The 23137-nt window shown below is 64.4% G+C and overlaps 6 protein-coding genes across 6 annotated transcripts; 4 read left to right on the top strand and 2 right to left on the bottom strand.

The window, feature by feature from the left end:
- Positions 1-689: 689 nt before the first annotated feature.
- On the top strand, positions 690-1439 carry LOC113940270 (syncollin-like). The gene has a single exon (XM_027631381.1). The coding sequence runs from the start codon at positions 761-763 to the stop codon at positions 1166-1168; it is 408 nt and encodes a 135-aa protein (XP_027487182.1). The 5' UTR covers positions 690-760; the 3' UTR covers positions 1169-1439.
- A 180-nt stretch (positions 1440-1619) lies between these two features.
- On the bottom strand, positions 1620-8174 carry LOC113940271 (serine/threonine-protein kinase PAK 4-like). Its single transcript, XM_027631382.1, is given in 10 exon segments — positions 1620-2454; positions 2531-2665; positions 2907-3032; positions 3122-3248; positions 3323-3456; positions 3544-3948; positions 4702-4872; positions 4874-5209; positions 6009-6223; positions 7737-8174. Coding segments are annotated over 10 exon segments (1833 nt in total). The 5' UTR covers positions 7765-8174; the 3' UTR covers positions 1620-2298.
- A 1455-nt stretch (positions 8175-9629) lies between these two features.
- LOC113940272 (28S ribosomal protein S12, mitochondrial-like) lies at positions 9630-10514 on the top strand. Its single transcript, XM_027631383.1, is given in 4 exon segments — positions 9630-9699; positions 9778-9837; positions 10007-10131; positions 10133-10514. Coding segments are annotated over 3 exon segments (462 nt in total). The 5' UTR covers positions 9630-9699; positions 9778-9788; the 3' UTR covers positions 10421-10514.
- A 431-nt stretch (positions 10515-10945) lies between these two features.
- LOC113940268 (serine--tRNA ligase, mitochondrial-like) lies at positions 10946-14943 on the top strand. The gene is made up of 16 exons (XM_027631379.1): positions 10946-11188; positions 11395-11490; positions 11799-11828; positions 11917-12057; positions 12162-12216; positions 12488-12551; positions 12811-12916; positions 13020-13067; positions 13146-13254; positions 13385-13430; positions 13547-13634; positions 13707-13819; positions 13906-13999; positions 14240-14332; positions 14413-14478; positions 14570-14943. The coding sequence occupies exons 1-16, from the start codon at positions 10946-10948 to the stop codon at positions 14813-14815; spliced, it is 1638 nt and encodes a 545-aa protein (XP_027487180.1). The 3' UTR covers positions 14816-14943.
- Positions 14944-15091: 148 nt separating this feature from the next.
- LOC113940269 (NF-kappa-B inhibitor beta-like) lies at positions 15092-17488 on the bottom strand. The gene is given in 7 exon segments (XM_027631380.1): positions 15092-15290; positions 15414-15665; positions 15741-15829; positions 16169-16376; positions 16378-16467; positions 16898-17003; positions 17250-17488. Coding segments are annotated over 7 exon segments (1008 nt in total). The 5' UTR covers positions 17465-17488; the 3' UTR covers positions 15092-15242.
- Positions 17489-17727: 239 nt separating this feature from the next.
- Positions 17728-21693, top strand: LOC113940273 (NAD-dependent protein deacetylase sirtuin-2-like). Its single transcript, XM_027631385.1, has 15 exons — positions 17728-17785; positions 17866-17912; positions 18005-18044; positions 18559-18675; positions 18985-19026; positions 19115-19267; positions 19381-19463; positions 19557-19686; positions 19941-20000; positions 20092-20147; positions 20237-20313; positions 20396-20447; positions 20563-20630; positions 21298-21364; positions 21461-21693. The coding sequence occupies exons 1-15, from the start codon at positions 17770-17772 to the stop codon at positions 21677-21679; spliced, it is 1227 nt and encodes a 408-aa protein (XP_027487186.1). The 5' UTR covers positions 17728-17769; the 3' UTR covers positions 21680-21693.
- The last annotated feature ends 1444 nt before the right edge of the window (positions 21694-23137 follow it).

Here is a 23137-nt window from a genome sequence, read left to right as displayed (position 1 = left end):
GGGGGGGGGTCAGCTCTGTCTGGAGGGGTCCCCCTCTGCCCGGGGGTCCCCTGGTTCCTTATCTGTTGTTGGGGGTCGCTGCCTGGGGGGGTCCCCTCTGACCGCACAGGGGGGTTTCGAGCCCCCTCCTCGAGACTCCCCCACCCCGTCTGCCCCTCCCGCAATGTGGGCGGGGCCGGGCTATGCTAATGAGGGGGCAACCCCCGCCCCCCGCGGTTGCCATGGAGACCGCCGAGGGGAGATCGGCGGCGCCGTGACGGGGCGTGGCACCGGCTCATGAATATGCAAAAAGAGGCGGGGCCACCGCACTCGGGGCACAGGGGCCCCATCCCGGCCTTGGGTGGGGGGGACACGACACGGGCATCACCTGGGTCTCTTCCCGGGGGGTGGGGCGAGGTCTCCATGGGGACAGAACACCTGAGGCCCTCTCCGGGGTCAGGGGGGGGCGTCCCAGTCACTTGGGTCCCTTCTCAGGGGGAGGAGCTGCACACTTTGGGAGGTCCTGGTCCCATCCTGGGGTGGGGGGGGGCTGAAAACTTTGGGGGGTCGCAGGGGGTGGAGGGAGGGCACAGGACACGGTGGGTGTGCCATGGCCTTGGGGACACGCACACACCTGTGTCCCTTCCCGGGAACCCGCACACCTGTGTGCCCTCCCAGGGCCGGGGAACAGCCCCTGGCACACCTGTGTCCCTGCCCACCCCCCTGGCCTTGGGGGCTCAGGTATATCCAGGGGGCCCTTGGGGCTCGGGAGGCCTTGGCGATGGCGTCGGCACTGCTGGTGACACTGGTGGCCTTGGTGGCCGTGCTGGGTGGGGGGGTGGAGGCCCAGTGCCCCAGCGCCTCCGAGGTGCGCACCGCCAACGGCACCCGCCTGTGCGCCCTGCTCTACACCGACAACAGCCCCTACTACGACCAGTGCTGCGCCGGCGACGTGCTGGAGGTGGAGCCGGACAGCGACGTGCCCTACATGCCCTTCAAGTGGTCTGGCCGCACCTCCTCGCTCGTGGTGGGCACCCGCTGCGAGCTCAACGTGTGGTCGCGCAGTGGCAAGGAGGGCAGCACGCGGCGCTTCAGCGCCGGCGCGGTGCCGCGGCTGCAGGAGGTGCGCCGGGGGCTCTTCGGAGACTGGAACGACGCCATCCGCGGGTACTACTGCACCTGCAAGTGAGGGCGTGGCCACGCGGGCAGGGGGCCAGAGCCAGGGGGACAGCGAGTCAACGTGAGTCAACGTGGGCCAAGTCACACCAACATGGGCCAACACACGACAACACAGGCCAAGACGAGTCAACCTCAGCCAACGTGAGTCAACACAAGTCAACGTGGGCCGCGTCGTGCCCCTCGTGAGCCCACGCGTGTCCCATGGGCCGACACGTGTCAACATGGCCATGACCTGTCCCTGCCCCCCCTCTTGTAGGAAATAAAGCCCTGAGGCAGCAGCAGCTCCTGCCTGGGGGGTGTTTTATAGGGGGGGGTCACCAGCCCCCCCAAGGGTTTTTCAGTGGGGAGAAAGGGGGTCCCCACACCCCACAGGCTGTGACTCCCCATTTCCCCCAGAGGGGATGCAGGCAGTGCCCACAGGTGTGTGTTCCCCCCCGAAGAACCACACGGCACCCGGGGGCTCCAAAAGGACACGTGTAATTTGGGGGGGCCCCGTGTCCCCCCCGGGGCCCCCCCGTCCCGTATGGTACAAAACCCAACGATATAAATATCACTTTGTTAAAAAACAAAATGGGGGAGGAAAAGCAACAAAAAACCCCAAAATCAACAAAAACAGGGAGTGGGGAGGGCCGGAGGGGACCCCAAATCAGTAGTGTGGTGGAGGGGCTGTAGTTTTGGGGACCCCCCCAAGGAGATGTGGGGGGGCCACACCCCAGTGCCCGATGGGAGTAGAAAAAGGAGGTTAAAGAAACCAAAAAGGAGGGAAATGCCCCAAAATGGGTCTGAAAGGCGGGGGGGTAGTGGGGTGAGCCCCTCGCTCCCCAAATCTCTGACAGGAAGGAGGAAGAAAGGGAGCACCAGGATAAGCCCCCCACCCCCCAAAATCTCTGCCTGGGGGAGGGCACCGGGATTAGCCCCTGCACCCCCAAATCTCCAGGATGATGCCGTCCCCCACGCCCCAGATCTCTGCTGGGGGGGCCCGCGGCACTCAGTGCCCCCCCCCAGCTCAGTAGTACAATTTGGGGGGCCGGCGCCCCTCGCCAGCGCCCCACCAGTAACGTCCCAGTGCCGCTCCAGTTCGGGGGTGCCAGTGAGAAGGAGGAGGAGGCCGGGGGGGTCTCCCCCCTTCGTGGGGGGGTCTCACCGGAGCCGGTGCTGCCGCATGAGGGGGACGATGCAGGCGGGGGGGCCCGCGACCCCCAGGAAGGGGTGTCGGAGCAGCTCCGGGGCGCTCGCCCGCTGTGCCGGGTCCCGCACCAGCATCCGCTCCAGGAACCCCTTGAGGGAGGGTGACACCTGGGGGGGGGCAGAGGTGGGGTCAGACACCCCCAGGGCCCCCCTGGGAGTGGGGATCACCCCCCCTCCGAGTTACCTTGTGGCCGTTCTTGAGCCGGGGGGGGAGGTTGTCGCGGATCAGCTTCATGGCCTTGAGGGGGGGCTCGTTGAAATAGGGGGGCTCCCCATCCACCATCTCGATCACCATCACCCCCAGCGACCAGATGTCCACCTGGGCAGGGGCCGCCAAAAAAAAAAAGGGGAGGGCTTGAGGGGGAGGCCTCCTGGAGCTCCTCAAACCCACCCTGTGCACCCGTAAACCCACCCCAAACCCTGTGCCCACTCCCCCACAAGACCCACCTCGTGGGTGTAGGGCAGGTGGGAAACGGGCTCAGGGTTCCACGCAGACACCCCAAACACCCCTAAACCCACCCTGTGTCCCCCAAATCCACCCCATAACCCCCCAGCCCCACCTCTGGGCCGTAGGGCAGGCGGGAGATGAGCTCGGGGGCCATCCAGTACGGGGTCCCCACCAGCGACTTGCGCCGCGGCACCTCCTTGTTCACTTGGGCGCAGAACCCAAAATCCGAGAGTTTCACCTGCGAACGGAGCCGGGAGTGGTCAGGGCTGGGGGCAGGGAGGGCCAGCGAGGCCCGGGGGGGATTTGTTGGGGGTAGGGGGGCCGTACCCGCCCGTCATGCGTGAGGAGGATGGAGTCGCTCTTGATGTCGCGGTGGATGACGCCCTGGGCGTGGAGCACGGCGAGCGCCCGCAGCACCGACAGGCACACAGCTGCAATCTGCTCCTCCGTCATCCTGCACATGGTGGGGGGGGTCAGGGGCGTGTGGAGTGGCACAGGAAGGACCCAGGGAGAGGGAACCGGGGGTACCTGGTGTGGGTGACGATGTCGGTCAAGGCGCCGCCCTCCAGGAACTCCATGACCACCCAGAGCTCGTCGCCCACCAGGTAACTGTTGTACATCTCCACCACGTTCTCGTGCTGGTAGTCCCGCATGATCACCACCTGTGAGGGGGGGCACGTGGCGCTGGGACCCCCGAGACCCACCCAGCCCCGTCGGGGGGAGCCCTGGGGGGTCCCCTCTGCCCTCACCTCATTGAAGAGCAGCTCCCGCCGCTGCTGCTTGCGCAGGTCCATCTTCTTGACGGCCACGAGCTTGCCGGAGCCGCGCACGGTGGCGATGCACACGATGCCCGTGGAGCCCTCCCCGATCTTGATGAAGTTGTCCAGGTACGTGCGGGGGTCCCCGGGGTCCACCACCATCTGCAGCGCCGCCCGGAACTGCTCGTGGGACACGCGCTGGGGCCCCCCCGGGGCGGGCGGGGGACCGGGGGGCCGCGAGGCCGGAGGGTCCGGTCCAGGGGGCGGCGGCGGCTCCGGGGCCTTGGGGCGTGGGGGGCCGGGGGCGTGGGAGGAGGAGCCGGGACCGCCGGGGCCACCGGCGGGGACCGGCCCGTTGGGCGTCACCTCCTGCGGGCGTCCCGGCCGGTGCTCTGCCTGCGGGGAGAGGGGGACGGGGGGGTCAGCCCCCTGAAATGCCACAGGATCTGTGCCCCGGAGTGCTGGGAGCCAACGCCGGGGCCTCCAGCCAGAGGCCAAAGGAAAGGTTTGAGTGAGGAAGAGGAAGGCGCTCTGGGGCAGAGGATGCAGCACCGGGAACGACAGGGCAGCTGTGGAAGCCTTCAGCATGGCCCGATCCCCACCAGAGCGTGGGAGCTGCGAGGAAGAGGAGCAGAAAAGCCACTTCCAAGGAGGAAGAGAAAGAAGCAGAGCGAGGAAGGGGACGAGGAAGAAGAGAAAGCTGATCTGATGCCAAGGACATGGCACCAGGAAGGTGGTGGATTCCACTGCAGCCATGAGAAAGAGCAGCAGAGAAACCACTTCCAAGGAAGAAGAGGAAACAGAGTGAGGAAAAAGAGGAAGAGAAAGAGAAAGCAAACAAAACTGCTCTGATGCCAAGAACACAGCACCAGGAAGGGAAGCAGGTGGATCCCACTTGAGCCATGAGGAAGAGGAGCAGAGAAGCCACTTCCAAGGAGGAAGAGTGGAAGCAAAGTAAGGAAGAGGAAGAGAAAAAAAGAGGAAGCTGCTCTGGTGCCAAGGACACGGCACTGGGAAGGGAAGCAGGTGGCCTTTGGCACACGCTGATCCTGCTGGAGCCGCGAGGAAGAGGAGCAGAGACGCCGCTCCCGAAGAGCAAGAGAAGGATGAGGAAAAGGAGGAAGAGCCCGGGGTAGGACCCCCATTTACCTGGGTGGGGGGGCCCCGGGAGGGGTCGGTGTCGGCGCGGGGGTAGGTGTGGAAAGGGCGTCCGGGCTGCGGCGCCGTCTTCGGCCCCGCTCCGGGAGCGCCAGGAATGCCGGGAATGTCGGGGGGCCGCAGGTCGGGCCCCGAGAGCGGGCGCTGCTCGCGGGGGGGGGGGCCGGGGGGCCCCCTCACCGGCCGAGCTGGACTTGGGGCGCTTCTCCTCCCGCCGCAGCCCCCCGGGGCCGGGCGCGGTCAGGGGGTCCCGCTCGGCAGCACCTTTGGGGGGTCTCGGCTCCGGCTCCCCCTGGCCCCCCCGGCGGCTCTTCCCGGGGGGGGCCAGGCCGTTCTCCGGGCAGGTGGGGGCTCGGGGGGGGCAGGGGGGGCTGTCCCGGCGCAGGGAGTTGGAGCGGGACACGGACACGGCCTCCAGCTCGTCCAGGAGCCACGCCAGGGTCCCGTCCCGGCCCCCAGGGGTCCCATCCCGGGGGGCCTTGGAGCCACGAACGATGGGCTGTGGGGAGGGGGGGGGACAGAACACGGGGAAAACGGGGAGAAAAGGGAAAAAAACCAACAAAAAATGAAATGGAATGTCGGGGGGGGAGAAGGGATGGAGGGGATGGACAGGAGGGAATGGGGGTACAGTGGACACGGTGGGATGGAGGGGAGGGTTGAGCAGCAAATGGGGAAGAATGGGAGGTGTGGGAATGGGGGACTGGGAATGGGAGGGGTGTGGGAATGGGAAAGGTCCTCAACTTGGGGCACAGACTTAAAAAAATGGGAAAACACAGCATGGGGGAGGGATCAGGTGGGAATGACCCTAAATTCCTGTGGGATGGGCTTGTTCCAAGTGTGGGGAGAAGTCTCAGCTGGGTGGTCCCTGTCCTGGGGGTCCCCACTGCTCCCTCACCTGCTCCAGGACACCCCAGGTAGAGGGGATGGACCCAAATTCTCCCCAGTTTGGATTTTTGGTCCTAAAGAGAGGGCAGGAACACTTCCCTGCTCCGTCACCCTCCAGTTTCCCCCTGCTTCCCCCCAAAGAGGGGGTGGGGACCCAACTGCCACTCCCATGCTCCGGGACCGCCCCCCCAGGACAGCCCAGACCTCGTGGGGGCTGTGAATGGCCCCCTGACCCCCTCTCCTGACAGCCCAGACCCTGGAGGGTTCCCCAATACCCCCAAGGATCCTCTCTGTTTTGGGGCCCACGAATGGTTCCTCAATCCCTCTCAGGGATCCCTCCACCTTGTGAGGCCTGCCGACGGTTCCCAAATTCCCCCCCGGGGATCCCCCATTTTGAGGCCCAGGTCGCCCACCTTTTGGGGGGCGCGGATGGCGGTGATGCAGGCGGGGTCCACGAGGGGCTTGGGGCGCCGGGCCGACTCCTCGAGCAGCCCCTGCCACTGGCGGGGCAGCCCCGTGAAGCGCTGCTCGGACGGGTCGTACCCCGTGTGCACCCGGTGCTCGAAGTTGGACGGGGCCGAGATCTCCACCCGCTTCTTCTTCTTGGAGAACATGGCGAGGGGGGCACCTGGGAACGAGGGGGGACGGGTGAGCAGGACACCTGGGAATGGGGGGGGCAGGGGAGTGGGACACCTGGGAAGGGGGGGGACATGGAACAGGAGCAGTGCCATCCTACAGTTCCAGCTCAGAGGATTTTGGGAATGGGATCCCATTAATCGGCACCAAATCCCTCTGGGAATGGTCTCAAAATCTCAGGGATTTGGGCTGGATCTGTTTTTCCCACTTTTGCTGCTCCTGGGGGCCAATCTCCTGCTGTTTCCCCTCATTTTTTCCATCTGCTCCCATAGGCTCAATCCCACCTCCCAGGCTCTGGAATTCTGCTGCCTCCAAGTCTTTCTCTCCATTTTTCCCAATTTTTGAGGGTTTTCTCCTCAAACCCGTGATCCATTAGACAAGTTTTTCTCCTCCTCCACTTCCATACTGCTCAAAATCCGCTGGAATTCTGTATATTCCCTGTTTTTCCTGCTCATCCTGGGCTGATCCCTCCTTCCACCTTTCCAGGATCCTCCCTGAGCTGTCAAAATCCCATTTCTGGGTGGAAAATCCTCCTGGACTGGGGAAGTAATGGTCAAATTCGGAGTAGGGCAATTAACATCTGCTGGGTTTGGGTTTGTGCTGCTGGGAATTCCACGGGAAAGAGTCTCGGAGGATCCAGGTGCAGCATCCCGTGCCTCTAGACATCAAATCCACCTGATTTCACCCCAAAAATATCCTTTTTTGGGGCTGGTGGGGGAAAACCAGCAGCACTGGGGCAGGGGGGCAGAGGGATCCTGGAGAATTTCAGAGGGTGGGATGCAGGTCAGGAGGAGGAGGTTAAACCCCCCCCCACATTCCTCAGTCCTTTGCAGTCACATTCCCTGGATCCCGCTGGGTTTAATTAGTCACCAATTAACGAGGAACCGACTCAGCACACAGGGTGGAGCATTCTCATATTTCCCCCCAAATTCCCAAAATTCCCCCCAAACCAGCGCTGTTCTGGCTGTATCCTGGTGGGAATTGTGGTGGCACCTTCAGCATAAAAAATAAAAGGAAAAATAATGGAAAAAAGGGTGCAGGGAGGTGATTCCTGTCCTTCCCATAAACCCCAAATCTTCTTGCAGGAAGAGCCACCTCGGTGGAAAATCCCTGAGCTGGCTCTTCTTTCCACAAAATCGTTTTCCCGGTGCCAGCAGGGGCAGGGACAGACTTGAATCTCTCCAATTCTGGGTTTTCCACAAAAAAAATTCCAGCAGCAGTTCGGGATCCTTGGAAAGCAGCTCCTGAAGGTGGGGACGGATCAAAGCTCATCAAGAAGTCCCGAAAACTCCCGGAATTCCGAGGGAACCAGTGAAGGTTATGTTTTCCTGACCCGCACGGATCATCCTGAGGATTCCTGGAGCTCCCTCCCAGCTCCGGGATCACACCTGATATCCCAAATCCCAGCCAGCCCTGCTGGGGGCGGGTTGGGAGGCGTCGCTCCAGGTGCTGTTTTCCTTAAATAAAACCCCAGGAAGGGAAGCGGCACCGGGCGGGTCCCGTACCTGGGACAAATCCCAGGATTCTCCCCATGGGGTCACATTCCCGGGGCCGGGAGGGCGGAAGGACGTGGCCGGGCCGTGCCGGAGGGTTCCGGAGCCGCGCCGGGAAGGGCGGGTTGGACTGGAAGGGCTGGATCTGCCAGGAGGGGGAGGAGGAAGAGGAGGAGGAAGAGGAGAAGAGGTGTTGAAAAGCCTCAGAAAACCGGCCCCAGGAGAGGAATCCTGGAATTCCAGGAATCTAGTGACCCCTGTGGAGGCCACACAAAGTCAAAGGGGATTCGTTTCCTTCCTTAAAGGAAAACTTCCCTAAACCGGGACATCAAAGGTTCTGGGAAGGGGATCAGCACGTTCCAGGGATTGCTGGGAAAAGAGGAGAGGGGGAAAGAGGAGGGGGAAAAAGGAACGGAAAAAAGGAGGAAGAAAGAGGAGGAAAATGAAAAAAGGAGAGAAAAAACAAAGAACAAGAAGAAGGGAAAGGAAGAAAAAGGGGGGGGAACAAAAATAAAAATCAAAAAGAAGGAAAAGGGAAAAGTAACAAAAAGGGGGAAAGAGACAAAAGAAGGGAAAAGAGAAAAAAGAAAAAGGGAAAAAAGAAAAAGGGGAAAAGAAAAAAAGGGGAAAAGGAGGAAGGGAGTTTCTGGTGGAATTTGTCTCCTGTCCCACAGCAAGAAGTTTCCTCCAAGTTGTTCCTCAGGAATCCAAGGGATCCCAAATTCCCCAGCGTGGCCTATTTTTTTCCTCCTTTTCCTTGGAGGTGCAGCGATGGGAACACCAGGAAGACATTGGAAACTGCGATTTCCCTTCCCAACCTGGAGGAAAACCCCCCCAGTTTTAAGGAGTCGGGACATTCATGAGGACTCCCAGTGCCCGGAATTCCTGACTCAAATCCGCAAGAAACGCTGGGAAAATCCATCCAAGGGCCCTGGATAGAGCAGGGTGACAAGACCCCCCATGAGGATGGGATAAAGAATTCCAGGGAATTTCTGGATCTGTTTCCTACCTGCCAGGAAGGGGAAACTCTCCCACCTCAGCTCCACATTCCGGATCCTCCGGGAAAAGCGCTGCATGGAAATAACGGAACTCCCTCAGGATCAGCCCCAAACCCCCACTTTGGGGGCTTTATAGGCCAAGGGAGGGGGCGGGGATAGACCCGTATCTCGACTCTCTGAAATTCCAGGGCTCCCCCGAGGACTTGGGGAGCCCCAAATTCCCCCCCCAACCCCCCCCCCCCCATCCCCCCCCCTCCCTCACCCCAAAATTCTTTGGCCTTAGGGGTCCCTCAAACCCCCCCTGAGCCCCATAAGGCCCCCTCAGCGTCCCAAATCCGCCCTTCAGCCCCTCAAATCCCCCCTCAGTCCCCTAAATCCGCCCTTCAGTCCCTCAAATCCCCCCTCAGTCCCCTAAATCCGTCCTTCAGCCCCTCAACATCCCCTCGAATCCCCCCTTCAGCACCCCTTCCTCGGTCCCCCACATCCCCCCTTCACCCCCTCAAATTCTCCCTTTGGCCCCCCAGGCCCGCCCCAAAGCCCTCCCGACCACTCTCAGAGGCCACTCGGTCTCTCCGACTCGTCCCCGTCCCCCCGGACCCCCGTTTCCCCCCTCGGCCCTCACCCGGCCGCCGCCGCCATGTTGCGATCGACACACATCCGGGTCCTCCCCGCCCGCGTCGCCGCGGCGACAGACCACGCCCTCGGGGGCGGGATTATAGGTTAATGAGCGGGGCGTGACCAGCCCAATATGGAAAAAGAGGCGTGGCCTGAGGAACGGCCGAAGCAAATATGGATAAAGGGGTGGGGTTTAGTGCGGGATGGGCGGGGTTTAATGCTGAAGGGGCGGGGCTTGAAGCGGAAGTGATACTCAACGTGCTGTTAGGGCGGGATTAAAAGGGAGAGCGTCCAATCGCGAGGAGAGTAGCGGGGATTGGCAGTCGCGCTGTGCAATCGGGTCGCGGTGCGTTGGAAGCCGGGTAAAATGGCGGCGTTGTGAGGGGAGCGTTCCTGGGACAGCCCCGGGTGGCTCTGACTGTGTGTTCTCCTCCCCTCAGAACCCCTGGAGATGCCGCTCCGCGCCGTGCTCAGGGCCGCGGCCTCGCTGCGCCGCTGCGGTGCGTATTTGTCCCACCCCAAAGCACTCCGTCCCCGGCCACCCCCGCAAACAAACCGGCCCCCCCAACCCACTGACCCCTCTCTGTGTTCTCCCCCGCTTTCCATCCCCCACTGACCCCCCCTTTCCCACCCCACCCCCACTGACCCCTTTTCTGTGTCCCCCCGCAGGTCCAGGACCGTCACTCCCCACCACCGCCACCCCTCTCTTCCTCCCCGCTCTCCCGCCGCCGCCCCCCAGACCCGCCCCCATGGCCACGCTGAATCAGATGCACCGCAAGGGCCGCCCCGCGCCGCCCCCCCCGCAAACTGGGGCCCACCCAGGGCCGCCCCCAGATCAAGGGGGTGGTGCTGAAGAACCTGATCCGCAAGCCCAAGAAGCCGAACTCCGCGAACCGGCGGTGCGTGCGGGTGCGGCTCAGCACGGGCAAGGAGGTGGTCGCGTTCGTGCCCGGCGAGGGGCACAACCTGCAGGAGCACCACGTGGTGCTGGTGCAGGGCGGCCGCACCCAGGACCTGCCCGGCGTCAAACTCACCGTGGTCAGGGGCAAGTACGACTGTGCCCACGTGCAGAAGAAGAAATGAGAGTGGGGGACACTCCCCTCGGGGGGGCCCGGGCGGGGGAGTAACTGCGCCTGGGGGTGCGAAGCGAGAATTAAAAGCGGTTCGTTATACAAGGGTTGTGCTGTTGGAGTCGTGTTGGGGGCAATGGGGAGAGGGTTGGGGGGGTAGGGGTGGTGGGAAGGGTCGTGGGAGCATTGGAAAGGGGCCTGGGGGGATATGTGGGGGTCTAGGGACACTGGGAAGAGTCGGGGGGGACCTTTGGGCACTGGGAGGAAAACTGGGCACCTAGGAGGGGCAGCTGGGGGCACCGGGGGGGTCCTGGGTGGTCACTGGGGGGTCTTGGGGAGGTGACCAGGAGGGTCCATGTTGGGGTGTCACTGAGGAGGGGTCCCTGGGGGGTTCCTGGGAAGTCACCGGGAGTGCCCTGGGGGGATCACCGACCACCGGCCCAGCCGAGAGGGGGCGTGGCCTGGGGGCTCCGGCGGCGCGTGCCCGCCCCCGTCCCGCCCCTTCCGCCACGTGACGCCCGCGGTGCCGGTGCCCAAGATGGCGGCGCGCAGGGCGCTGCTGGCCGCGCGGGGGGTCGTGGGGCGCGGCCGGCGGGGGGCAGCGGCGGGAGGGGCCGGTGCCGCTCCCGGTGCCGGTTTGGGGAGCGCGGGGCGGAACCGCCTGTACGAGCACGTGCGCGAGGGGCTGAGCGCGCGGCCGCAGCTCGACGTGACCGCGCTGAGCGAGAGCGACGTGGAGCGGCGGCGCGGGCCGCTGGGGGGCGCTGAGCTGCGCGAGATCGTGAGGGGCGGGGCCGTGCGGGGGCGGGGTGAAAATATGGGCGGGGCTTTATCCGAAATTGGGCCGGGGGCGGGGTCCACACGGGGGGCGGGGCCTGCTATAAATACGGTGGGGGGAGGTGTGTGGAGCCTTCCGGGCCGATGGGGAGGGGGGTCTGTGGGGGGGCGTCCACCTTAACCACGCCCTCCCCTCGCATCCCCCAAAAGGTGCAGGTGTGGTCCCGGCTGGGGCAGGTCCGGGATGGCATCGCCCGCCTGGAGGCCGAGAAGGGGCAGGTGGCCCAAGGGGTCCGGCAGCTCATGGTGAGACCCCCCGGGACCCCCAAGAACCCTCTCTGCATCCCCCAGTTCTGCATTGGACCCCCGCGGGTTCCCCCAGCCCCACTCTGCCCCCTAGAACCCCCTCAGGATCCCCCAGTTCCCCCTGAGACCCAAAAAGACTCCCCACTGGGGTACCCCTGATCCCCTTTCTGTCCTTCCCAGGACCCCCTGGTCCCCACTGGTCCCCGATCAGTTGCCCCATAACCCCCCTGGACCCCTCAGGTTCCCCCCCCCAGACCTCCCCAAGCCCCCTTGAGCCCCCCCAGACCTGCCTCTGTCTCTCCCCCCAGGCGTCCCACGACAAGGCGACGGCGGAGTCGGTAGGAACAGGCTTTGGTGGGGCTGAAGGAGGGGGCAGGAACCCCCAGGGCTCCCCCCGTACCCCCCTGACTGTGGCCCCCCCTGCAGCTCCCGGCGTACGCAGCGTTGCGGGCGCGGGGCCGGCAGGTCCGGGGGCAGCTCCGGGAGCTCGAGGCCGAGGAGTCCGACCTGGAGCAGAGGTTCTACCTGGGGGCCCTGCAGCTGCCCAACTGCACCCACCCCGCTGTGGTGAGCCCAAACCCCCCCCCCAACACCCCGTGCAGCTGCCCAACTGCATCCACCCCGCTGTGGTGAGACTGGACAGCTCCTGACCCCCTCCCGTGCCCCCCCAGCCCGTCGGGGACCAGAGCCAGGCCCGAGTGCTGGAGGTGGTTGGGGAGAAACCAGGTACAGGGGAACTGGGGGAAAGGAGGAGGAGGAGGAGGAGGAGGAGGGTTCTGGGGAGAAAGGAGGTCCTGGGGAGGGGGGGATGAAGACACTGGGAGGGCCCCAGGGTGAGGAAGAAGAGGGTCTGTGGGGAGGAGAAGCGTCCAGGGGAGGGTGAGGAGAATCTGGAGAGTGGGGAGAAGGGTCTGGGGGTGATGAAGGATCTGGGGTGGGGGGAGGAGGGTCTGGGGGTGACGAAGGTGACAAAGGCCACCCTCCCCTCCCTCCCCAGTGTTTGATTTCAAACCAAAGGGACACCTGGAGCTGGGGGAGGGGCTGGACATCATCCGGCAAAGGTGAGAGAGCACCTGGGGACACACGCACCTGTCCCATGTCACACGTCTGTCCCACGTCACACCTGTCCTGTGTTACGCATGTCACACACTTGTCTCGTGTCACATCTGTCACACCTGTCCCGTGTCACGCGTGTCACACACGTGTCCCGCAGTTGCAGGTGCCAGTCCCACATGTTGGGCCCTCGCTCCTATTACCTGTTCAGGGTGGGGACACCCCCAGGTGTTACACGGGTGTCCCACACGTGTTCCCCTGTCGCAGGCGCCTGTCCCACGTGTCGGGCCATCGCTCCTATTATCTGTGCGGGGCCGGGGCGCTGCTGCAACACGCGCTCGTCTCCTTCACCTTGGGGAAGCTGTTGCCCAAGGTATGGGGGATTGGGGGGCCCGGAGGGCTCTGGGGGGGGTCCAGGATCCAGGGACAGTCTGGTCAGGCCCCACGTGCCCCCTGATGACCCCCTTTTCCCTCAGGGTTTCCTGCCCATGACAGTCCCTGACCTGCTCCGAGGCGCCGTTTTTGTGAGTGATCCCCCGTGCCCCCTGACCCCCTGACCCTCCGGGACTCCCCTGACCCCTCCTGACCCCTGTGACCCCCAGGAGGGCTGTGGGGTGCAGCTCAGTGCCACCCCCTCCCCTGTTTACACCATCGACCCGTCGCGCTTCGAGGACCTTTGCCTGGCTGGGACCTCGGAGGTGGGAATTGCAGGTGGGAAATTGGGCAAAACGAGGGGGAGGAGCGGGGAAAAACAGGGGAAAAGAGTGGGAAGAGGGGGTGCAAACAGGTTTGGGGGGCTCCGTGTGCCCCCTGGCCCCCTCAAACCCAGCCTCCGGCCCAGGGTATTTCATGGACCACGCGGTGCAGCTGCAGAACCTGCCCATCAGGTACGGGGGGGTCTCCCCCCACTCCAGCTCCCCCTTCCCTTTTGGGGTCCCTTCACCCCTTCTCAGGGGATCCTGGGCATTTAGGGCACCCCCCGGCACCCCCTTTTTCCCCCCAGGGTCGTCTGCTCCAGCACCTGCTACCGCGCCGAGACTGACACGGGGCGGGAGCCGTGGGGGCTCTACCGTGTCCACCAGTTCACCAAGGTACTGGGAGCACTGGGAGGCCCCCCCGGGGGGTGCAGGAAAGGGGAGGTCAGCCCTGTGTGCCCCCCAAAGGTGGAGATGTTCGGGGTGACGGCGACGGAGCGCGGGACAGAGAGTGAGGAGCTGCTGGCCGAGTTCCTGGGACTGCAGAAGGAAATCTTCTCGGAGCTGGGGCTCCACTACAGGTGAGGGGGTTTTGGGGGTGTCCCCTCTCTGTGTGTCACCCCAAAATCCCTCGTGATGCCCCTAAATCCCCCCCCACTGCCCGCAGGGTCCTGGACATGCCCACGGAGGAGTTGGGGCTCCCTGCGTACCGCAAGTTCGACATCGAGGCCTGGATGCCTGGACGGGGCAAATATGGGGAGGTGAGGGGGACGTGACCCCAGAATTCCAGGAGGACCCTGATATTTTGAGGGGTGTGCAGGGTGACCCGCCCCCTCAGGCCATCCAAGGGCAGAGACCCCTCCTGTTTATGGGACAGCTGGAGGATTCTCCCCCACTTTTATGGCAAATCAAGAGATTGACCCCCATTTAGGGGGTCCCTGGAGTGAGGGGGGGTGTCCCCCAAACCCCTCAGAACTCTTTTTGAGCCCCACCCCCCCCAGATCTCCAGTGCCTCCAACTGCACCGACTACCAGAGCCGGCGGCTGAACATCATGTACAGCGACGGGAGGGGCCGCCTGCGCCACGCCCACACGGTGGGTCCCCGAGCCCTGGGGGGGTCCCCGAAACCCCGGGGGAGGCCCCCAAGCCCCCCTAAACCCTCTGACCCCTCCAGGTGAATGGCACAGCCTGCGCCGTGTCCCGGATGCTCATCGCACTCCTGGAGAGCAACCAGCTGCCGGTAGGTTTTGGGGGCCTGGAGGGGGGGTTCCCGTGGGGAACTGGGGGTGCAGGGAGGGCTCACCCCACCCTGCCCCCCTCTCGTCCCCCAGGATGGCCGTGTCCGTGTTCCCCCCGTCCTGCAGCCCCTGGTGGGGCAAGAGGTGCTGTCCCCACCCCCTGCACCCCTCCTGCACTACATCGGCCCCAACCAGCCCGGGGGGGGGCCCCGGGGGGGACCCCAAAAACAGGGCAGACACTGGGGGGGCCTCCTGAGGCGAGAGGAGCCCTGGGAGGACCATGAGAGCAGGAGTCAGACAGAACATGGATGGACACGGGCTGACATGGGACACACGTGAGATAGGACAGACGTGATGTGGAACACATGTCATGTGTGCGACACATCACAGGCGGGACACCCCCTTGTCTGCGTCCCCTGTGGTAACAAGTCCTGAAATAAAGTCTTGTACCCCCCCCGTAAGCTGCAGCCCGTGGGCACACGCGTGTTCTGCTCTGCCTATGCCCTAGGGGTGCTCTGGGCACACGCATCCCCCCCACACGTGTGTTCCCTGCACACACACATGCGCCAGCACACACGTGTCCTGCATACACAGACACATCCCTGAACACACACATCTCTTCCCTCCTTTATTTCCCGTTGTCCCCCCCAGCCTCTCGTGGCCCCCCCCGGGCCTGGGGGTGGGCAGGGGCAGCTTTGGGGGCTCCTCCACACTGGGGGGGTGGGGGAAGGACCCCCAAGTCCATGCAGGGGCTCCCTGGGGCCCCTCAGTCTGGGCAGCGCCCGCTGTTGATGACGATGTCATCGTACTCCTCCTGGGGGGGGAGGCAGTTTGAGGGGGCTGCAGGAGTTTGGGGGGGCTGCCTGGAGCCCCCTCAGCTTATGAGAGGAGCCCAAGGGGTTTTGGGGTGCTGTTTGTTCTGGGGGGAGTCACTGACCTCACTGTCCTCGGCCCCCCCCTCGCTGTCACTGTCATCGCTGTCGCTGTCGCTGGGGGGGTCCCGGGCCCCAAAGCGCCGCAGCAGGGGGGGCAGGCGGGGGTCGGGGCGGCGCCGGGCGCTGTACAGGGGGGTGTACCCCGAGAACGTGCGGGGGTCAGGCCGGGCACCCCCCCGCAGGAGGCACTCGGCCACCTCGGGGCTCTGCGCCTCCACGGCCAAGTGCAGGGGGCTGCGGCCGCAGCTCGGCTCCTGGGGGGCACAGTGGGGTCAGGGGGGGCTCTGTGGGCTTTGAGGACCCCCCAGCCCACTTTGGGGGGCACCCACCGGCCTGTCGGGGTCGGCGCCCGCGCGGAGCAGCAGCTGCACCAGCTCCAGGTCCCGGCGCAGGACGGCGACGTGCAGGGGGGTGTAACCTGGGAGGGGGAAAGGGGAGTCGAGGGGTCCCCAAAACCATGAGCCATGTCACTGTGTGACCCTTACCGCAAACTGTGTCGCCAAACTGTGTTCCCAGCTTTCCACACAGCCCCACGGCGTCCTGCAACCCCCCGCCATGTCCAGTGGCCCCCCCTGCGTTCCCCTCAAAACCATGTGTCCCACCACAAAACCACATTCCTACAGTATTCCACCAGCCCCTGCCCCATCCCCCCCACCAAAACCGTGTCCCCACAGTATCCCTCCCCTCCCCTGCCGTGCCTCCCACTCTCTGCTGTGTCCCCCACGTCCCCAGTGTGCGCTCTGGACCCCCCCCTCACCGTCATAGTTGACGCTCTCCAGCTGTGCCCGCAGCTCCTCGTCCTCCTTCTGGTGCTCTGGGGGGGTCCTCGCTGTGCCCTGCGGCTCTGGGGGGGTCTCCGGGGGCTGCCGGGGCTCAGGGGCCACCTCCAGGAGCCCCCCCAGGAGGGCACGGGCACAGGCGGGGTGCCCCTCACGGCAGGCGAGGTGCAGGGGCGTGTGCCCCCCCCCGCTCCCGCACACAGAGCCCCGCACCCGCCGCCCGCAGCCGCCCCACGGCCCCCGCCAGCCCCAGCACCACCGCGATGTGCAGAGCGCTCTGGGGGCAGGGGGGGCACGGGGTGAGCCCAAACACCCCCCCCAAAACCACCCCCAAACACATCTCAAACATGCCCCAAACCCACCCCCAAACACCCCCTAAACCCCCCCCAAAGACATCTGAAACACTACCCAGAAACACCCCCAAAAATGCCCCCAGCCCCCCCCGACGTGCAGAGCACTCTGTGGGTGGGGGGGGCAGGGGGTGAGCCCAGGGGGGCCCAAACACAACCCCCCGAGCCCCCCATCGCAGCTCCACAGCCAAACCCACCTGGTGCTGCTGAGACTGGGGGGGCCTAAAACCTCCCCAAACATCCCCTGTGCCCCCCTCACAATTTCCCCCCGAACACACCCCTGGAGAGCCTGGGAGATCTCAAAGCTCCCCAACTCCCCCCCAAACACCCCTTGAGGCCCCCCTGTAGCCCCCCCACCTGCCCCAGGTCGTTCTGCAGGTCCAGGTACGGGGAGCGCTCCGTGTGCCGCAGGATGGACTCTAGGAATTCCTCGTGCTCGTGGATCACGGCCAAGTGCAGCGCCCTGGGGGGTGAGAAGGGCTTGGGGGGGGGCCCTGACACACCTCGACCCGCGGGGGGGCCCCCCAAAAGGCAGGGATGGGGGGGACGAGGATTGAGGGGAACCCACGGGGGGGGCCAAAGAGATCCCTGGGGGGGTCGCAGGGCAGGACCCCGCCATGCAGCGCCCCCCTCCAAGGGCCGGGACCCCCAACCCCGGGGCTGGGGGGATTCCGTGTCCCCCCTCTCCCCGTCCCTGCCCAGCACTCACGTGTCGCCGTCCTCGGTGACGAAGCTCAGGACGTGCCGTAGCCAGGCCGAGGGGTCCGCGGGGGACTCGGGGGGCTCCGGGCCGGGGCTGTCGGGCAGCGGCTGCCCCAGCGGTCCCTCGCCCAGCGAGCCCAGCCCGCTGTCGCACCACTCATCGCCCTCGGGCCGCTTAGCCTCGCCGGGGGCCGGCGGGGCCGCGGGGGCCGCGGCCGCCATCGCCGGGGCCGCCTCAGGCCGCCATCGCCGGGGCCACTTCGGGCCGGGGCCGCCTCAGGCCGCCGCCGCCATCGCGGGCCGGGGAATCCCCGCCGGGACCCGCTTCCGGGGCCGCGCGGGGCAAGCCGGGAAACGGGGGTGCGCTCAGCCAATCAGCGCCGCCAGCCCGGGCACGCGCAGCTCTGTCCTCGAAAGCCCCGCCCTGCGCCGCGCGCGCTGCACGCCGGGAGGTGTGGCGGAGCGGCCGCGCGCTGCACGCCGGGAAGTGTGGCGGAGCGGCCGCGCGGTGCACGCCGGGACGGCGCATGGCGGACCCGGACGGTACCGGGGGCGGCGGGGCTGGGACGGGACCCCCTTCACCCCCACTGACCCCCGCTGACACCTCCCTATTGCCCCCGCAGGTCCCGGTGCCTGCGGGGAAGAGGCGGAGCAGGACGAGGAGTCCCCGGTGAGCGGCCGGAGCCCCCCCCCCGGTGACCTTTGGGGACCCCCCCGGTGTCCCTTTGGGTACTCCCCCGTGACCCTCCCGTTCCCCCGCAGGTTTCGGACCCTGAGCTGGGCGCTTCGGCCGACGCTGACAGTGGGTCTGGGGGTTCCCGGGGGGGGTGGTCCGGGGGCTCATCCTTATGGGGCTTTTGGGGACTCTTTGGGGACACTTCTGAAGGTCTTGGGGACACTGCGGGGCCCTGGGGGACATTATGGAGCTTTTGGGGGCTCTTTGGATCAAGAGCTGGAGTTGATGATCTCAGAAGTCTTTTGCAATTCGGTTGGGTTTATGATTCTGTTCTGATTCTATGATTCATGGGGCTTTTGAGCGCTTTAAGAGACCTTTGGAAACAGTCGTGGGGTCCTTGGGGACCCTAACCTATAGGGCTTTTGGGAACCCTTTGGAGGCGTTTATGGGGCTTTTGGGGACCCTTTGGGGGCAGTTTTGGGGCCTTTGGGGACCCTTTGGGGACATTTATGGGGCCCTTGGGGATCCTGGGGCAGATTTGGGGACACTGAGTGGCGCTGGGCATCCAGAGTGGGACCTTTGGGGACTTTTGGGGACACTTGAAGAGGCCTTTGTGGACCCCCTGGTGTCCCCCCGGCAGTGGAGCTGCTCCGGACCCTCCTGTCCCGGACCCTCGGGCTCGGGGGGGACAAACCCGAGCGGGTGCTGGACGAGCTGTCCCTGGATGGAGTGAGCCGGTTCCTGCGGAGCGAGCGGTGTACGGGACGCTGGGAGTGGGGGGCACTGGGAATGGATGGGGGCACTGGGAACAAGGACGCTGGGAATGAATGGGGGCACTGGGAGGGAAGTGGGGGAGGAGCTGGGTGGACACACACTGGGAAACCAGGGGGGAACGAGCCTTGGGGGCAGTTTTGAGGGGTTATTGGGGGTGGATTTGGGGGCTGACAATGGGGAAGGAGGAAGCAGTTTTGAGGGGTTATTGGGGGTGGATTTGGGGGCTGACAGTGGGGGGAAGGAGGGGGCAGTTTTGGGATGCCCCCTCACCCCCCATATCTCGTTCCCCTAGGTAAGAACATCGTCTGCATGGTGGGCGCCGGGATCTCCACCTGTGAGTGTGGTTTGGGGGGCTGAGGGGGGCACGGGGGGGATGAGTGGGACATGGGGGGGGTCCTGACCCCCCCGTGCTCCACCCCCAGCCGCCGGGATCCCCGATTTCCGCTCCCCCGGCACGGGGCTCTACGCCAACCTGCAGAGCTACGACCTGCCCTATCCTGAGGCCATCTTTGAGATCAGTTTCTTCAAAGTATGCCCCCTCCCAAATTTCAGGGGGATCCCGACCCTTTTGGGGTGCTGAGACACCCCCCAAGCCCCCTGAGACCCCCTTTCCCCCCCCCCCCAAACCCCGGGGGGGGGGGGGCCTACCCCTCAAAAACACCTCGGGGGGAGCTCAACTGACCCCCAGATCTCGCCCCCCAGCCCACGGTGTGTCACTACTTCATGCGGCTGCTGCAGGACAAGGGGCTGTTGCTGCGCTGCTACACCCAGGTGGGACCCCCACTTGGAGGGGGGGAGGGGGCTGGGCGAGGTTTGGGAGACCGTGGGGGTTTTGGGGTCCCCCTGACCCCCTGCCCCCCTCAGAACATCGACACCCTGGAGAGGGTGGCGGGGCTGGACCCGGAGCGGCTGGTGGAGGCTCATGGCACCTTCTTCACCTCCCACTGCCTGCGCCCCTCGTGCCGCCAGCCCTACAGCCTGAGCTGGATGAAGGGTATGGGGGGGCTTTGGGGACCCCCTGGAACCCCCCCAAACACTTGGGACCCCCAAAACACCCCCTGAGACCCGCAGTTGGGCACTGGGACGGGGTCAGGGAAGTCCCGTCCCCTGCACTTATGGGGTCCTAACAGGAGGCTGTTCTCCCCCAGTGCCCTCCCTGTGCCCCCCAATCTCTCTGCCCCCCCCAATTCCTTGTGTGTCCCCCCCACATCCCTCCCCACTGAGTTTCCCACTCCCCCTCCTTTCCAGAGCGGATTTTCTCCTCTCTCGTCCCCAAATGTGAGAAGTGCCAGGGCCTGGTGAAACCCGGTGAGCTTGGGGGGTTTGGAGGAGCTTAGGGGGCATTTGAGGGGACACCTAAGCCCCCTCCAGCCCCTCCACTCACCTCTGACCCTCCCAGACATTGTGTTTTTCGGGGAGAGCCTCCCCTCACGCTTCTTCACCCTCCTGCAGTCGGTGAGTGGGGTGGGGGGGCCCTGAACACACCCTGAATTCGGGGAAGGGGGCAGAGGGGACCTCACAGTGACGTGCCCTTGCCCCCCCAGGACTTCCAGAAAGTTGACCTGCTCATCATCATGGGCACCTCGCTGCAGGTGCAACCCTTCGCCTCACTCGTCAGCAGGTGGGACCGCCCCAGCACCCCCGGGACCACCCCCCAATTCCTGTGACCCCCTCGTGACTGTCCCCTCCTGTCACCCCCACAGGGTCCCTGTCAACACCCCCAGACTCCTGATCAACAAGGAGAAGACGGGACAGGTGAGGGGCAGGGGACGGGGGGGCTCGTGTGGGGCAACGTGGGGTTGAGGGGTGCTGGGGAGGGGGAAGAAGCACCTGCCCCCCCCCCCCTTGTCACCCCTTTTGCTCCCCCCAGAGTGACCCCCTGATGTCCCTGATGGGCTTCGGCTGCGGGATGGACTTTGATTCGGAGAAGGCCTACAGGTAAGGGGGACTGGAGAGTTCGGGGGGATCCTGGACCTCCCCAGACAGTTTTAGGGACCCCCCCGGTGGTTTTAGGATCCTCCAAGGTGGCTTTGGGACCCCCTAAGGTAGATTTGTGGTGTTTCTTTCCCCCACTTAGGTTTGAGACACCCCAAGGTGTTTTTGGGGTGCCTCATGGTTGTTCCCTCAGGAGCTTTTGGCCCCCTCCCCCCTCCAGGATAGTTTTGGTAACCCTTCCAGATGGATCTGGAGTCTCTTGAGATGATTTGAAGGGCCCCTCCCATGAATCTGGGGACCCCTAAGGTGGCTTTGAGGACGCCCAGGGTATTTGGGGACCCCAAGGTGGTTTTGGAACCACAAGGTGCTTTTGGTCCCCCTCCAGTGTGGCTTTGGGGACCCTCTCAGGTGTTTTGGGGCCACCCGCCAGGTGGTTCTGGAGCCTCCAGGGTGGTTTTGGGGAGCCCCCCCCCCCCCCCCATGCTTCTAGGTCCCCAAAGCAATTTGACACCCCCCGAAGTGTTTTAGCCCCCCCCAAGCTGGTTTTGGGGTTTCCAGAGTGGTTTTGGAACCCCCAAAGCAGTTTGGGGCTCCCCAAACTGATATCAGGCCGCCCAGGTGTTTTAGGGACCCTCCCAAGTGATTTTGGGGTCTCTCTGTTCTCTTTCAGGGATGTGGCCTGGCTGGGGGACTGTGACAGCGGGTGCCTGGCTCTGGCCGAGTTGCTGGGCTGGAAGGTATCACCCTGACCCCCAAATCTGGGGAGTTCTCCTGACCCCTGCACCCCCAAACCCTGCTGGGACCCCCCAAACCAAACCAATGCCACCTGCCAGGAGGAGCTGGAGGAGCTGGTGAGGAGGGAACACGCCGCCATTGACGCCGGGGGGGGTGACAAGGACCGGGAGAACCCCGAAAACCGTCGGGGGCACAATGAAAAGGGGGACCCCAAACAGCGTCAGGGGCACAAGGACGAGGCTCAGAGGGAGCCTGAAAAGCCCCAGGGGGGCAGCGAGAAACCCCCCCAGAGGGAGAGGGACACACCCCAAAAATAAATGGTCTGAAAGAGTTTATTGGTTTCATCTGGTGAGTGTGGAATATGGGGGTCAAGGGCCTGAGGGTATTTCTTGCAGGAAAGAAAGCCCTTACCGTTGGGGTCTCAGATGCACCAGCTGCAGGTGAGAGATGGAGGCTCAGGGCTTTGTTTCCTGGGTGGAAGGGCAGTTGTTCGCTGGCTGGCGCTGCAGGGGGTGGTCCGAGGGCCAAAACTGAACACGGACGAAGATTCCTCCCAGACCAAAGGTGCCCGGGCAGAAAGCGCTCGCTGTGTGTGTAATGCTGAGAGTGGCACACGAGAGAGGGAGGCTCAGGGCTTTCTTTCCTGTGTGGAAGGGTGGTCATTCGCTGGCAGACTCACGCCAATCACAAAGCACCTGAAAATTCTAATTATCAATTAGCAGGAGAATAGCAGCTTACAAATAGGAATGGATATCAGTCTCTTCCAGTAGATGCTTGAACACTCAGATATAGAAAAGATAGAGCAAGCAGGAGAACATCATTTGTGGGATGTTTTTCTGGGATACTCCCCCACAGCCTCTCAAGTGTTCCATTTCTTAATACATCCAATCTTAGTATTGGTGAGTGCCATGCATTGTTATCATTACTCAATTTATGGCTGTGGTATAAATTAAGTACCATAATCAAAAGAGTGCAGATTATGAATAATTAAGTAATTAATTACGAGTAATTAAGCATGAGCTGGTTTGTTCCCAACGTGAAATAAACAAATACCTTGCTGCTTAAAGATACAAAAGTCTCTGAGCAGTTTTTTGGACCAGGTTTTTTGGCATCACAGTTCAAGTATTACTAAACACTGGCACCGTAACCCCTAAACCGTCACTCAGCGCCAGATCCAGACACCTCTGGAACACCTGCAGCAACGGGGACCCCACCACCTCTCCGGGTAACTATTCCAATACGTGACCACCCAAGTTTTTCCTAATCTCTAATCCGAATCTCCCCAGTCTCATTGTAAGGCCATTTTCCCTGGTCCTCACTGCAGGACAGCGGCTCTTTCCCGGTCCAGACGTCGCCACAGCCCCCGAACCGGGCGCGGGTCCGTGGAAGCACTTCCTGATTCCCGTTATTATCTCACTCCACATCCCCCGTCGCGAAGCGCCCTGGGAGGGTCCCGGCATTCCCGGGGGCTCAGCCCAGCCCCGCCGGAGGGTCCCGGCATTCCCGGGGGCTCAGCCCAGCCCCGCCGGAGGGTCCCGACAGCCCCGGGGGCTCAGCCCAGCCCCACCAGAGGGTCCCGGCAGCCCCGGTGCTCCCTCCGGCCCCCCCCGTGCCCCGTTCCGGTACCGTCACGATCACCCTTGTCCCGCAGCTGCCGCAGGTAGGACGCGGCCCCGCCGCGCTGCTCCAGCCCGCGCTTCTCCAGCCCCGCCGCGCCGCTCCAGCCCGCCCCCGCCGCCCCAACTCAACTCAGTCCCCGCTGCCCCAACTCCAAC

Source organism: Corapipo altera, unplaced genomic scaffold, assembly GCF_003945725.1.
Source record: "Corapipo altera isolate COAL_440 unplaced genomic scaffold, ASM394572v1 130165, whole genome shotgun sequence".
NCBI classification, from domain to species: Eukaryota; Metazoa; Chordata; class Aves; order Passeriformes; family Pipridae; genus Corapipo; species Corapipo altera.
This window is presented reverse-complemented; position numbering and strand designations above follow the sequence as displayed.